The sequence below is a fragment of the Capra hircus genome, chromosome 8, assembly GCF_001704415.2.
Source record: "Capra hircus breed San Clemente chromosome 8, ASM170441v1, whole genome shotgun sequence".
Classification (NCBI taxonomy): domain Eukaryota; kingdom Metazoa; phylum Chordata; class Mammalia; order Artiodactyla; family Bovidae; genus Capra; species Capra hircus.
This window is the reverse complement of record NC_030815.1, coordinates 75,852,768-75,867,487: the sequence shown is the minus strand read 5'-3', so window position 1 is coordinate 75,867,487 and position 14,720 is coordinate 75,852,768. Positions and strand designations below refer to the sequence as shown.

Genomic DNA, 14,720 nt, shown 5'->3' with positions numbered 1-14,720 from the left:
CTTCCTGGCGTGCAATGCCCACCTTCTTACTATGTCATCACAGGGCAGAGATCTGTCTTTTTCCTCCTCTTCTTTGAAGGCCACAGTCCTATACGACTAGAGCCCTACCCTTATGATTCCATTTAACCTAAATTACTCCTTAAAAGACCCTCTCTCTAGACACCACCCCATTGAGGCTTAGGGTTTCAACATATAAATTCATTCTTCAGCAAAAGCCAAATCTAAATCCAAGAACTCAGAATGACATCCATCCCTCCTCTAGTTTTGTTATAATCTCATCTCCCTATTCTACAACATATGGTGATCACCAGCAGCACACCTGATTGGCTGGGACAGGCTGGGTGATGCTGCAATAACAAATGACATCTAAATCTGAGTGGCTGAACACAACAAAATTCTATTCCACCTACATACCAGGCCTGTGGTGGGTCTAGGCAATCTCTAGCACAGCTGTGCTCCATGTGGTGGCTCAGCTCAACATTCCAGGCTGCTTCAATCCCTTGGCAGGTTCTTTCAGATCAACACATGTTTCCATGATGACTCCAGCCAGGCAAGACAGCAAGGGGAACCCTTCCTTAAATGCTCCTGTCCACAAATGACGCACACCATGTCTGTACACATTTCACCAGCTAAAGTGGGTCATACACCCATGCCCAACTTTAAGGGAGCCATTGCCAGGAGGGAAGGCAAACCAGAATCTTGGTGAGTGGTAGTAATATCACCACAACAACTTGTATTCAGGAATGGAATAGAACTTCTCTGGTGGTTCAGTGGTTAAGAGTCAACCTACAGGGAAGGGGGTTCAGGATGGGGAACATGTGTACACCCATGGCGGATTCATGTTGATGTATGGCAAAACCAATACAATATTGTAAAGTAATTAGCCTCCAATTAAAATAAATAAATTTATTTTTTTTTTAAAAAGAGTCAACCTACCATCTAGAAGGGTGGGATGGGGAGGGAGATGGAAAGGAGGTTCAGGAGGGAGGGGCCATGAGTGTACCTATGGCTAATTCTTGTTGATGTATGCCAGAAAACCACAAAATTCTGCAAAGCAAATATCCTTCCATTAAAAAAATAAAGTGGCAAAAATAAAAATAAAAGAATCCACCTGCCAATGAAGGGTACACCAGTTCAATCCCTGCTCCAGGACGATTCCCCATGCCAGGGGGCAACTAAGCCCGTGCACCACAACTCCTGAGCCCATGGTCCCTCGGGCCGGTCTCCACAAGAGAAGCCACCACCACGAGAAAGCCATGCACACCAGCCAGAGAGTAGCCCCCACTTGCCACAACCAGAGAAAGTCTACACGCAGCAACGAAGACCCAGCACAGCCAAAAACAGAGTAAATAAATAGGGAAATAAACAAATAAATGAAATAAACCTCTCATTTTAAAAAAAAGAATGGAATAAAGGGGGATGAAAGAAAATAGGAGTCAGTTAAAGAAATAAGGAATTACACAGCCAGGAAGGAAGTATGAATAAAAGCTGTAGTCAGTAGTTCTGGAACTAGTCCTAAGGCTTAACTAGAATTTATTATTTCTTTCTTATATTAGTTTTCTGCTGCTGTGTAACAAATCACCACAAATTTAGCAGCTTCAAACAGCCCAAATGTATTATCTCACAGTTTCTGTGGGCCAACGGTCAGGTACAGGTTAACTGGGTCCTCTGCTCGGGGTCTCATCAGGCTGATCTCAGGCGTCAGCCAGGCTGCCATCTCATCTCGGAAATTCTCTTCCAGATTCACTGGGTGTTGACGGTTGTGGTTTTAGGACAGAAGCCCTAAGTTCCTACAACTGCCTGCAATTCCCTGCTCCATGGCCCTCTTCACAACATGGCAGTTTGCTTCTTCAAGGGCAACATGAGAGCTTCTGCTGCTGCTGCTTATTTCTTGGCTCTGGACACCATCACCAGCCACACAGGCCACCTTCTGCTTGATTTCAGAGACCCTTGTCTCCCGCACATCTCCTGAGAAAGCTCAGTTCAAGCCCAGAAACACTAGGGCCCAGAGTGGCCCAAACTACAGAAAATGAAAGAGAGCGGGTGTTCAGGAAATCCTGGTCGGGGCTTTACATGAAGCTCCCGAGGGCAGGAGTCAAGGGAGGAGGGTGCTCGATTGCTCAAGACTCCCTTCCCCTTCTGATGTACCATCACCTCCAGAAGTCCTGTGCAACAACTACCCACACTCGAACTGAAGGGCCACCTCTGCCCTGTAGGCTGGGCCAGGACTCTCTGGGTAGGGATAGAGGGATTGGAGAATAAGGGGGAGAAGCGAAGCAGACCCCTTCCTAGGATCGGGGACTTCCAGAAGCTGAGTCATCTGATTTCTTGCTCATTTCCAGCTTCTTTCTGGCATAAAGAGGGCCCAGGCTCCTCAGGCTAGAGCCCCACTTCCACCAGCCACACATTCCATTTTCTCTGTACACGAGACGCCCTCTGCAGGCCCCAGGAGGCTGGCACTCAGGCCAGGAGCCTCACTCCCCATTTCCCTATGCACTGATGCCCTCTACAGGCCATGTGAGGTCAATAGATGGATTAAACAGTTCCTCTGGTTAACATTTTACGCCTGCTCTGTGTGTGTGTGTGCGTGCGCGCGTACACACACATACACATGAACACACAGGTGGGTCACCTTTACCCACATGCATATGTCCATACCCCCACACATATCCAGGCACATAATCAGTCACACAGCCAACCACTCACATCTATCAAGGACACACCACAGACACTTAAGTACATAATCACAGGGTGGACACAAGGGCACATATAGACACACATACATTATTACACACACACACTGTCATGGGAGCAGGCACAGAAACACACATGGACATAATCTTTCCTCTTAGAGAAGGGTATTTGTTTGGAAGGAAAAGGTTAAAAAGCTACTGGGGAAACAGGGTAATAACCTGAATTGTGGACTTAATAAAAGAAGGTATTTCTTTTTAATTAATAAATTTATTTTATTTTTGGCTATCGCTGGGTCTTCCTTGCTGTCCGTGGGCCTTCTCTAGTTGTGGTGAGTGGTGGCTGCTCTCTAGTTGTGGAGCTCACGCTTCCCATTGCTGTGGCTTCTCTGGTTGCAGAGCACAGGTTCTAGATGTGGAGGCTCAGTAGTTGCAGCACATGGGCTTAGCTGCCCCGCAGCATGTAGGATCCTCCCAGACCAGGGATTGAACCTGTGTCCCGTGCATTGGCAGGTGGATTCTTAACCACTAGACGACCAGGGAAGTCCTAATGGGGACTGTTGACTAGACAGCCTTTTATTTTGCTAGGCACTGGCAGGCTGGTTATAGTTTTGGAACAGTGCAGATAAGAGATGGGGTAGAGGCTTCCCTGGTGGCTCAGTGGTAAAGAGTCTGCCTGCCAGAAGACACTGGTTTGATCCCTGATCTGGAAAGATCCCACAAGCCACGGGGCAGCTAAGCCCGTGAGGCACAACTGAGCCCGTGCTCCTAGAGCCTGGGCTCCGCAAGGAGAGAAGTCACGGCAATAGGAAGCCAGTGCACCACAGTGACGAGTAGCCTCCACTTGCCAAAACTAGAAAACAGCAAGTGCAACAGGGAAGACCCATCACAGCCACACATAAATAAATAAATAAAATTATTTATTTTAAATAGTTGAGGTAGAGCTACTAAAAAGAAATTTGGAGTATGCAAGAGCTTAATCTATATAACTTGCATGAGATCTCGTTCTTAGAAGTTGAAGCTCATTCTTAGAAGCTCCTGAGTTCAGCAAGCCAGACTAAACGAACCCCACTGCATTCCAGACACCCTAAAAACAAAGAGGCCTTCTGATATTGGTAATTCATGCGAGGTGATAAATGAGAAAGGGGGATGGACCTAAGTACCACTGAACACCCACTCACGGTGAGCCAGGCACATGGACTACCTCACAAGATACAAATTATTCCCATTTTACAGATCCCATTTCCTTGACCGTCCAGGGTTCTAAAATTGGATTCAAATACAAGAGTTTGAGTAAAAAATTCGGTTGTTTCCACTACATGAGTAATGGCAAATGCAAGGGATATAGGTTTCCATTCCTTACTCATGTTCCCAACAATGACAGAATGTATGCATCTTCCCCATTGATCCAGATCAGGGATTGGCAAGCTATGGCCCAGCCAGCCTGCTGCCTGTTTTCGTAAATAAAGCTTTATTAGAATACAGTCATGCCTAATCATTTACGTATTGTCTATGGCTACTTTGGGGCTACAGAGACAGTACAGCCTGTAAAACCTTATTTATTATCTAGACCTTTATTAAAAAGGTTTACTAACCTCTGATCCAAACCCAGCCTCAAATGGGAGTTAACAAGTCTTATTGCCCTTGGTGTCTTAGCATTGAAGGGTGACCAGATAAATAAATAAATGGGATAGATCAATAGATGGATGGATGAACAAACAGATGGACAGACATATATAGGTAGTATATCAGAGTTTTTCTCTAAATAGGTACCAGTTTTCTGCCATTTATAAGCAGTGAAACATTGGGCAAGTTAATCTTTCTGCGTCTTAGTTCCTCATCTGTAAAATGGGGATAATAGTACAATGATCATTATCCAGGGCTTTTTCTGTTGAAAATGACAAAACCCAACTTAAGACAGCTTAAGCAAAAAATTAAATATGTCATATCACAGATTAAGATTTAGTCTACTTCAGCCCTGGTTGGACCCAGGGATTCAAAAGATGTTATCTCCATCTTTTAACCTGATTTCTCTCTAATCCTTTTTATGTGGGGGCCTTATTCCTATTATAAACAAGTTATCTTCTAGCAGCAGAAAATATGGCCACTGAAAGCCTCAAGTCTAAATCTGTAACAGTAAGTGATCCAAAATACAGGCTCTCTTTCTCCTAACATCAAATCTCATGCAAAGCTTTGAACTGTACTTGTGACATAAACTCAGTTCTTTCAATATATTACAGTGGCCAGGCAATGAGTTACTCTGATCAGAACACTATGACTGATAAAGCCACCAGGACCACATGAAGTGAGAGAGAAATTCTCTAAAGAAGCCAGAAAAAGGAGTATAGAAAAATGTCTGCATGAACAAAAAATATCACTTAGCATTCTACTTCAGAGATCTGCCATGAGAAAATTGTTTTAAAGCATTTAGCATGGTGCATGGCACTTAAGTATCAACAAACATTAATTACCATAACTTGATAAATGAATGAATGTACTAATAGATGGATAATGGTTAAATATTGTTGTTGTTGTTCAGCCACTAAGCCGTGTCCAACTCTGCAATCCCATGGACTGCAGCACACCAGGCCTCTCTGTCCTTCATGACCTCATAGAGTTTGCTCAAGCTCATGTCCATTGAATCAGTGATGCCATCCAACCATGTCATCCTGTGTCACCCTCTTCTCCTCCTGCCCTCAATCTTTACCAGCATCAGGGTCTTTTCCAATGAGTTGGCTCTTCACATCAGGTGGACAAAGTATTGGAGTTTCAGTTTCAGCATCAGTCCTTCCAGTATTTAAACATACAAATGAATAAATGAAGATGAAGATGTGAAAAGATAGATGAAAGGCAAGATGGGCGAATAAAGAGACAAAGATGGGGAGACATACAGACATATGGATGGATGGATGGATGACGGAAAGACAAAAATGGGCCCACAGGTTTGTCACAACATATGCTTTAGGGCTGGGAATGGGAAACAAAACAGCACTCCACAATTGATGTCTCCTGAGAGGTCTCCTCTTCTGGTCTGTCTCTTGGGTCCCTCTGATCAGGTTAGGGAAACACTTGCTCCCCATCTTCATCTCTAGTTTTCTTGTGTCTCTGTGAATTGACCAGCCCCTCTCCTCAGAAATCCCCTCCCAATTCCGAGGATAGGGAAGTCATGGCAGAAGGGGGTGTTCTAAGTCAAGTTGCCCTTATGCTCCTTCCGCTGCCTAGGCTCAGCTTGGAGCCTAGGGAAATAGTGGGGGAGAGGGACAGTACTGGCTGGGCCAGGAGGTAGAGCCTAGGGCCCCGAGACCTAGACCTGCTTCCAAAGGACCTTTGCTTTAGCCCTGCTCAGCCAAGAGAGGAATATGTCTCAGACAATGGATGTGTAGGCACTGTGATGGGTTTAGGGACACCTGGGAGGAGACTTTCTCCAGGCTTAACCTGCTACTTGTGATTGTCCTCAGGGAATCCAGGGGACCAGCTGGGTGCCATCTTTCCCACTCCAGTAATCTTAGGACCGCAGAGAAGAGGTAGGAGTGAGCAGAAACCTGAGAAAGAGGGAGGCAACCCTCTTGCTCTGATCTCTAATTCTGAACTAAGCCCTGACCCTTAGCTTTAAAACTGAAGTTCAAGAGACTTTTTTGGTGGTCCAGTGGTTAAGACTCTGAGCTTCCAAGGCAGGAACGCAGGTTTGATTCTGGTCAGGAACTAAGGTCCCACATGCTGCACAACGCAGCCAAAATAAATTAAAAGAAAAAAATTGATTTTCAAATGCCTTCAAGAGGATGACACTGCAAACCTTCCCCTAATAGGGCAATGCAGTCCCCTTCCCTTGTCCAAAAAGTTGCATGTTGAGATTCTCAGAGCTAAAGACAAGCAGTGGGAAATGGGAACAGGGAAGCTACGGGAACAGCAAATTATGAAAGGGAAAAGAGGCTCACCCAGACAGATGGAGAGAGTAGGGAGTGTATTCAGTGGAAAGGTATTCTGCTAGCAATTCTTGTTGTTTAGTTGCTAAGTCCTGTCTGAGTTTTTGTGACCCCATGGACGGTAGCCCACCAGGCTCCTCTGTCCATGGGATTTCCCAGGCAAGAATACTGGAGTGGGCTGCCTTTTCCTTCTCCAGGGGATCTTCCCGACCCAAGAACCAAACCTGTGTCTCCTGCAATGGCAGATGGATTATTTACCGCTGAGCCACTAGGGAAGCCCAGGAGCTCTTTCAACTGCCATTCAATTTAGACATGAACCAGCCAGATCTAGCATTAGATTCCACAGGTTTAAGGGCACAATCCCAACAAGCTTGCTTGAGATGCCAGCAACAAGTGGCGTCCTCAGGCCACCTGCATTTCTGACTAGCTAGCTACAAGTCCAGGAGTTTCTCAAACTCAGATCCGAGAGTTCACTAGAATGACTTGTAGAACTCAGAAGTTCTATACTCACAACTAGTTTTTGATAAAGCAGGACTCTCAAGAGTCTTCTCCAACACCACAGGTCAAAAGCATCAATTCTTCGGTGCTCAGCTTTCTTCACAGTCCAACTCTCACATCCATACATGACCACTGGAAAAACCATAGCCTTGACTAGATGGACCTTTGTTGACAAAGTAATGTCTCTGCTTTTTAATATGCTGTCTAGGTTGGTCATAACTTTCCTTCCAAGTAAGCATCTTTTAATTTCACGGCTGCAATCACCATCTGCAGTGATTTGGAGCCCAGAAAAATAGTCAGCCACTGTTTCCACTGTTTCCCCATCTATTTGCCAGGAAGCAATAGTCAAGACTATTGTTTTTCCAGTGGTCATGTATGGATGTGAGAGTTGGACTATGAAGAAGGCTGAGCGCTGAAGAACTGATACTTTTGAACTGTGGTGTTGGAGAAGACTCTTGAGAGTCCTTTAGACTGCAAGGAGATCCAACCTGTCCATTCTGAGAGTTCAGCCCTGGGATTTCTTTGAAAGGAATGATGCTAAAGCTGAAACTCCAGTACTTTGGCCACCTCATGTGAAGAGATGACTCACTGGAAAAGACTGATGCTGGGAGGGATTGGAGGCAGGAGGAGAAGGGGATGACAGAGGATGAGATGGCTGGATGGCATCGCTGACTCAATAGACGTGAGTCTGAGTGAACTCCGGGAGTTGGTGATGGACAGGGAGGCCTGGCATGCTGTGATTCATGGGGTGGCAAAGAGTCGGACACGACTGAGTGACCGAACTGAACTGAACTGAATGGGGCCCGATGCCATGATCTTAGTTTTCTGAATGTTGAGCCGAAAAAACTGATGCTTTTGAACTGTGGTGTTGGAGAAGACTCTTGAGAATCCCTTGGACTGCAAGAAGATCCAACCAGTCCATCCTAAAGGAGATCAGTCCTGGGTGTTCACTGGTAGGACTGATGTTGAAGCTGAAACTCCAATACTTTGGCCACCTGATGCAAAGAGCTGACTCATTGGAAAAGACCCTGATGCTGGGAAAGATTGAGGGCAGGAGAAGGGGAAGACAGAGGTTGGATAGCATCACCGACTCGATGGACATGAGTTTGGGTGGACTCCGGGAGTTAGTGATGGACAGGGAGGCCTGGCGTGCTGCAGTTCATGGGGTCGCAAACAGTGGGACACGACTGAGCAACTGAACTAAACTGAATATAAATCAGGAATATCCAAATGGAAAGACACACAAGGAGGATTTCAATGCAGATCTCCCATGCCCTTTCCCCATGGAGACACAAAGGCCACATCACCCTCCCAGTACCTGTTCGCCAACAGTACGTGTTCACCAACCAGGAAGGTCACAAACTTTGATGTCCAGAATTTTTATTGAGATTTCAAACATAGGAAAGAATGAATTGTTGGTGACATAACTCAATCTCCCCAGCCAGGTTGGCTCAAAGCCTCAATTCTGCAATGATATGGTTGGTCTTTCTGCTGACCAGCCTCTATCCCAAGTCACCTCATCTCTTAGCATAAATTCAGGTGTGACCCAAAGGGCTCACAAATAACAAAGAACTTGTATTAGTTGGGATATTCCAAAGATGTAGTGTCTCCCTAATTTGGCCTAAAGGCCAAATTATTATACAATAGACAGAGCCCTGCATCTGAGTGAATGGATGCGAATCACCAAAGCAGTGGGGACCAGGCCTCCTGCAGACATGACTTGGCTGCGGGGACAGGAGTGTCACTGTGGATGTAAGAGCAAATATTAGTAAGGATGAGTGTGGTAAAGGCACAGCTTCTCCACGCCCAGACTGCAATGCTTCCAACTGGCATCAATGGATTTATCTGTCACCTGTCTGTATGTAGTCCAAGAGGGGAAGATAGGTACAAGAGGGCAAAAAGAGTGTGGGGTGGTGGGAAGAAGAGAGGTGAATTCATTCTCCACACTTCAGCTTAAGGGAACTTTTACTTCATTCATTTCTGGTCATTTTCTCCCATACTGTCCAGCCACAAGGCTCTCTCCCAGACTCCCCAGACCAACTAGGGCAGCTATTTCCAACCTTCCACAGTAAGTTAATTGCTCTTTCCTGCCTTTAGTCGAATAGCCTCTACAGCCCCCAGCCAGTTAGCTTCCTCTATGTGATTTTATTGTCTCTTTTGACCCCCACTCCCACCCCACCCTGTGCAGGTCCAACCCAGATGATAAGCTCTCTGAGGGCAGAATCTGTACCTGTCCTCTTTACTGCTGTTTCCTCATATCCACACACATTACCCAGCACAGAGCAGTCACTAAATAAATATTGGTTATGACTGCAGGAACAAAAATGTCAGGAAACGAGGTCTCAGTTCAGAGAGGAAGGGCTGTTGACCCGTGCCACTCAACCAACAAGTATTCCTAGAGCCTGGCCTGTCTAAACTGGGCTCTCTCTGGAGACCTATTCCTCCTTTGCTCAGTACCATATATATAGAATGAGTCAGACAAGAAAGGCAACTGTCAGAGCAGAAGCCAAGATGGAGAGGAAAGGGGATTGGTAAAACAGTACAGGACAGCGTCCCAAAGCTCTTTTCTTGCTGCCTGGTGCTGAGGTCTCTGTCTTCCCAGGGTGGAGCTCCAAAATCTGGCTCCATCCTTATAAAAGAGGGCTCTGTGCCCTGCACCTTAATAATAAATACCGACTCTCCCCACACCACCCCCTCCCATCTTTAGACTTAGGCTCTGGCTCCACCTCCTAGTGTGACATCTGGTCTCCGCCTCGCCCGAAGAGATGCTATGGCTCCGCCCCTTCCGGGTAATAGGTAAGCCCCACCCCTAGAACGTGACGCTGTCACTGTGACGTAACGTAAAGGTCTGCTTCCGGGGTGGAGCCAGGGAGGGTGGGCGTTTAGGCTGCGCCGACCCCTCAGCCCCCCTGCAGGTGACCCTATCCCCCGAAAATCCTCACCCGGGGCCCCAAATATCCCGGCCCTATGACCTCCAAGCCCTATCTACCTAAATGCCCCATGCCCCCGAGATGACCGACCTCCCAATCCCTTAATGTCTAGTGCTTCCCAGATCTTCAGCCCCGTCCCGAGTCTTCCCAGGGCACCTGTCTCATATTACCCGAGAACAAGTCAGTCTTGTCCACAGAATGACAGAGAAGGGGACCTGGGGTTGGGGAATTCTTGATCCAATCATGCCGCTCCCCAGGAGACGTTCGGAACCCAGGACATGTCGGGATTGAGGAGATACGAGGTGGCGCTGGAGGCGGAGGAGGAGTGAGTGGAGGCGGGGTTCTGCGGAGGAGGAACCTAAGCCGCTCCGGGGTTGGGGGGTTGGGAGGGCGCGTGTTCTTTGGGGGCGGGAGAAGCGGGAGGGGTGGGGCCTCTTAGGGGCGTGGGCTATCGAGAACCGCCTCTAGGGGGCGGGGCGAAGCCTTCCAAGAGAGGAGCCAGGCGTCCAAGGGGCGGAGTCTGTGGGGTCAGCCCCACTCCGCCCCGCCCGGCTCTACCTTCTCTTTGCAGGATCTACTGGGGCTGCTTCTACTTTTTCCCCTGGCTGCGCATGTGGCGAAGGGAGCGGAGGTGAGGGGGCTGCGATTCCGCGGACCTGCCCGGGGAATGGGCGAAGCTCACTCCGGGAGAACCGATCGGGGGGAAGCTGGGAGCCCCCGCCCCATCTCATGCCAGTGTCGGGTCGCCCCACAGCTCGGCGCACCCTCGGGAGCAGAAGCTGGAGCCTCTGCGGGGCCTGATGAGCTGTCTGTCAAACGGCCTGGGCACTGCTCCCCAGCGCTCCGGCCGCAGCCTCCCCCGCCGCACCCCTGCTGCCACTGCTCAGCCAGCCGGTGCATTAAAGATTTAAACCCGAGCCACCGTGCTGCCCTCCTGACTCTGCCGCCGCTGCCGCCATTCGGGCTGGGAGCCCCTCTCCACGCCGGCTGTTTCCTTACTGACAGGGCCTCTCTCCCTGATAGAGTGCCCCTCCGTGTACAGGCTCCCATTACTCCTAAGGGTCCCTCAAGAGAATCAACCTCCCCTTACTATCAATGACTGCCTTCCACCACCTAATCCCTCACCCCGCCACACACACACTCATCACTCTGAGTGTCTTGTATGGAGGGAACTGAATAATCCTGACCTGGTCCTCCTCCCAACCTGATCCCCGCATCCCTAAATTCTCACAACCCCAGCTCTCTGCTGCCACCTTCCTCCTAGACAGGACTTTGCCAAGTGTCTGAAGAATCTTCACCTGGGAGAGGATCTAAAATAGTTTTCAAGTCCATAGTTGTAGGAAGTAGGCTGTGAGAGGAGGGAAAGATTCATAGAAGCTGTACTGTCAGCCTGCCATAGGGGGAATGACTTAGAACTGTTGAAGGTCTTTCCTACAGTTAACACCCCAGCTACTGGCTCCTCCAGTCTGATCCCAAGTTTAAAGATAATTGACATCAGGGAATTCCCTGATGGTCCAGTGGTTAAGATTGCGTACTCCCACCATAGGGAGCACAGGTTCCATCCCAGGTTGGGAAACTAAGATCCTGCATGCCAGTGTGGCACAGCCAATAAATAAATAAATGAAGTACAAAGATTCTTGGCATCAGTCCCCCACATGTTACCTCCCTAGGAGAACCTAGTGGCCCCTGCTCCCTACCTTCCTTGTCTGTCTTGTCATCTAGTTGGCCTGAAATCCACTAGTTCCTAAAGCGATGAAGGGTCAGGGACTCCTAGGGGACCAGCTTTCAATTAGGGACTCGCCCCAGCATCAGGGAGGGCACCAAGAATTAAGCTAAAGAGAAAGCTCAGTTTCTGAGTGAGGGCAGAGCTGGCTTTTAGCCTGGGGCCAACCCTGCCATAGCAGGCTATAGCTGGCCCTGTCTTTGGAGAAGCCAGAGGGGAGAGATGGGTACATATCTGGAAGACTTGGTTTCTTCCTTCCAAGCCCTCTGGACTGACTGGTCTGGGAAAGACTACACGGTGTGTGACAGACAGACAGCTGATGAAGATTTGTGACAAGATAATGGTGCCTTAGTGGCTGCACCAAGCTGTGGGGCACAAGTCCAGACTGGAGGGTGGGTAAAAGACTGTAAGGCCTCTGGTATTAGAAATTCCAAGATGAGTGACCTCTGGGTTGTGGCCACCCTCAAGAATGGACGTAGGCTCTTGAGGCATTTCCTCACAACGTCTGCATCAAGAACCGTGACCAAAGTGGAGCACCCTGGTCCAACCCTGGACCTAAACCTCAGAATCCTCAGGATACTCAGACTTCCTGAATATCCACAAAACAGACTCCAGGGAAGGACCTCTGAGCCTTAACCTGGACAGGAGCATGAGGAGAAGCTCAAGTCGTTCAGCCTGGGAGGGAATTAGTCCCTATTCTGGGAACTGATGGTCCCTTCTGATTGGTGCAGCAGGAAGATGCCCAGGGAAGTGTGAGTCCCTGTCCCAAGAGTAGGCCTGCCCCATAGAGGGTAGGTAGCTGGTCACAGAGCACAAGGTTGCAGACGGCATCGTTGAAACAACCTGATAAGGGCTGGATTATTGAGTTATGACTCAGGTTACATTTCACATAGAGAGCAGGACAGGAGGGTTGAAATCTCCAGACACAGAGTGGGAAATTCTTCAAGGGGCCAAGGGCACTAAACTTAGCAGCTTGCCCCCACCCTTTGCTGGTCCCAGCTTCTTGGAAAGGACAGGAGGAGGAAGAGGAGGCATAGCTTTGCATTGGGGTGGAGGGATTAAGGGGAAGAGGAGGTAAGGGCTGGATACAGGATTAAAAGAGAAGGGACAGGAAGGAGATGGGAGCTTGGGGTTTCAGCAAGAGTATGGGATGCAAAGGGTGTAAGGGTTGGTTGTGTGTGTGTGTGGTGGCGTGGGGTGGGTGGGGGGCATCTTCCAGGCCAACAATAGAGAGAAACAGGAATTTGAATAGAATAAAGGAGAGATAATTGAGCTCTGGAATCTGATGTCTCAAGAAGCCAAGGACTGGAAGCCCCAGGCCCCTGCTGGTAAGAGGCTGGCATCTCTGGAACAGGACTTGGCAAAAACAGGAAGGTAAGATTTCTTGGGTCTTTTATCTGTTTGACAGCAGCAACCTGGCACCAAAGAACTTTGATCTTCCCGCATGTGCGCTCTTATCTACCTCATCCTTCCTCTGTCTCATCTTCCTGGGAAAGCAACCCCCACCTCAGTTATCCCCAAGGCACCGCATTACCACCCAAAAGGGACTTCTCCCAGCTTCTCACTCTGAATGTAACTAGCCCAGGTGAGACGACGACTCGGCCAAAAGGTTTTTGGGACCCATTCCAATCAATGTCTGCTGATAAGACAAGCAGGCTAGGACAGAAAACAGGGAGGGGAAAAGGAAAGCAAGCTGATGCCAGCCTGCCCTGTGCTCCCACCCTACCCACAGTGCCCCCATCAGAATTTGGGTGTGCTAGTGTGATTGTGTGGCGGGATGATTGTGAAAAAACAACTGTGTGGGAGTGCAACTTTGAGTATAACTGGGGCTATATGATTCTGTCTGGGGTTGTCTGACCATGTGAGGTTGATCCAGTGACTGAGGTGTGACTGTGAACGTGTAACTACAGGTATGAGGGTGAATGTCCTCATTGGATGCCACTGTGGATCCTCTGCCCCCCTTACTGTACCATCAGCCCCCACGTGCATAACCCATCTCCCCAGCTTCTCTGCCCAGGACTTAGGAGCCCATGGAAAACGGCAGTCCTAAAAAAGGAGGGGTCTGTGGTAATTAGAGCCCAGGAATGTCACAAGATGAGCAATACATCTTCACCTGCGGCTGACTCACCTGGTGCCCCAGGTATAAAAGGCACCCAGATAAAAGGTAGGGAAGGAGGAGGAAAGAGAAGGAATTATCCAGGCTGAGCATCATGAAGGGGCCCTCACCCACCAGCAGCCTCCTGCTGCTCCTGTTGTTCCTGAGCCCAGACCCTGGAGGAGGTGAGTGAGTCGGGGTCTAGAAGGCCCGGGTTTGGGTGAATGGGATGGAGGGAGAGGGGCCCAGGAAGCCCAGCCTCCAACCTTCTGATGGAGTTTGGGGTCAGAAGCCCTCTGAACACATGGTCCTGTTCCCCTAGCATTCCCACTGGCACTCAGCACTGCATGCTGTACTCAGCTCTACCGACAGCCACTTCCAAACAAGCTACTGAGGAGGGTCATCCGAGTGGAACTTCAGGAAGCTGACGGAGACTGTCACCTCCAAGCCTTCGTGTGAGCTTTGACTCTGCCCCTGATTTGTCCCTGACTCTGACCTCAGTCCCAACCCCAGATGCTGATTTCAACCCCATCCCGATTGCTAATTCTGATGCCAACTCAGGTTTTCATCTGGCCTTTGCCTCTAACTCCTGGGTCTCACCCTCATCCCCCCAGTTATGACCGTACCTTTGAACCTTTCCTTTCCCAGGCTTCACCTGTCTCAACGCAGGGTCTGCATCCACCCCCAGAACCGCAGCCTGATTCGGTGGATTGAGCGCCAAGGGAAGAGGCTCCAGGGAACTTAGCCCAACCAGAGTTTGGAGCTCATGGGGAAAATGGGCTGGGGCCCCCAGTAGCCAAAGTAATAAAGCAGTGATGCACAATAGTCTCTGACTGTGGTCTCCAAGTTTGATGCACTCTC

General features: G+C 48.9%; 2 protein-coding genes across 2 annotated transcripts; both read left to right on the top strand.

Annotated features, from left to right (window-relative positions):
* On the top strand, positions 8,841-11,675 carry LOC108636573. The gene is made up of 4 exons (XM_018052403.1): positions 8,841-10,026; positions 10,299-10,366; positions 10,613-10,672; positions 10,796-11,675. Exons 2-4 carry the CDS (start codon positions 10,320-10,322, stop codon positions 10,950-10,952), a joined length of 264 nt encoding a protein of 87 aa, XP_017907892.1. The 5' UTR covers positions 8,841-10,026; positions 10,299-10,319; the 3' UTR covers positions 10,953-11,675.
* Positions 12,926-14,684, top strand: CCL27 (C-C motif chemokine ligand 27). Its single transcript, XM_005684093.2, has 3 exons — positions 12,926-14,044; positions 14,182-14,314; positions 14,508-14,684. Exons 1-3 carry the CDS (start codon positions 13,975-13,977, stop codon positions 14,602-14,604), a joined length of 300 nt encoding a protein of 99 aa, XP_005684150.1. The 5' UTR covers positions 12,926-13,974; the 3' UTR covers positions 14,605-14,684.

Bases quoted from the DNA above. Each gene is read 5' to 3' on its own strand.
- LOC108636573 (XM_018052403.1), top strand. From the start codon at position 10,320: ATGTCGGGATTGAGGAGATACGAGGTGGCGCTGGAGGCGGAGGAGGA. The intron at 10,367-10,612 runs GTGAGTGGAGGC...TTCTCTTTGCAG, and splicing joins GCGCTGGAGGCGGAGGAGGA to GATCTACTGGGGCTGCTTCT. The intron at 10,673-10,795 runs GTGAGGGGGCTG...GTCGCCCCACAG, and splicing joins ATGTGGCGAAGGGAGCGGAG to CTCGGCGCACCCTCGGGAGC.
- CCL27 (XM_005684093.2), top strand. From the start codon at position 13,975: ATGAAGGGGCCCTCACCCACCAGCAGCCTCCTGCTGCTCCTGTTGTTC. The intron at 14,045-14,181 runs GTGAGTGAGTCG...CTGTTCCCCTAG, and splicing joins GAGCCCAGACCCTGGAGGAG to CATTCCCACTGGCACTCAGC. The intron at 14,315-14,507 runs GTGAGCTTTGAC...TTCCTTTCCCAG, and splicing joins TGTCACCTCCAAGCCTTCGT to GCTTCACCTGTCTCAACGCA.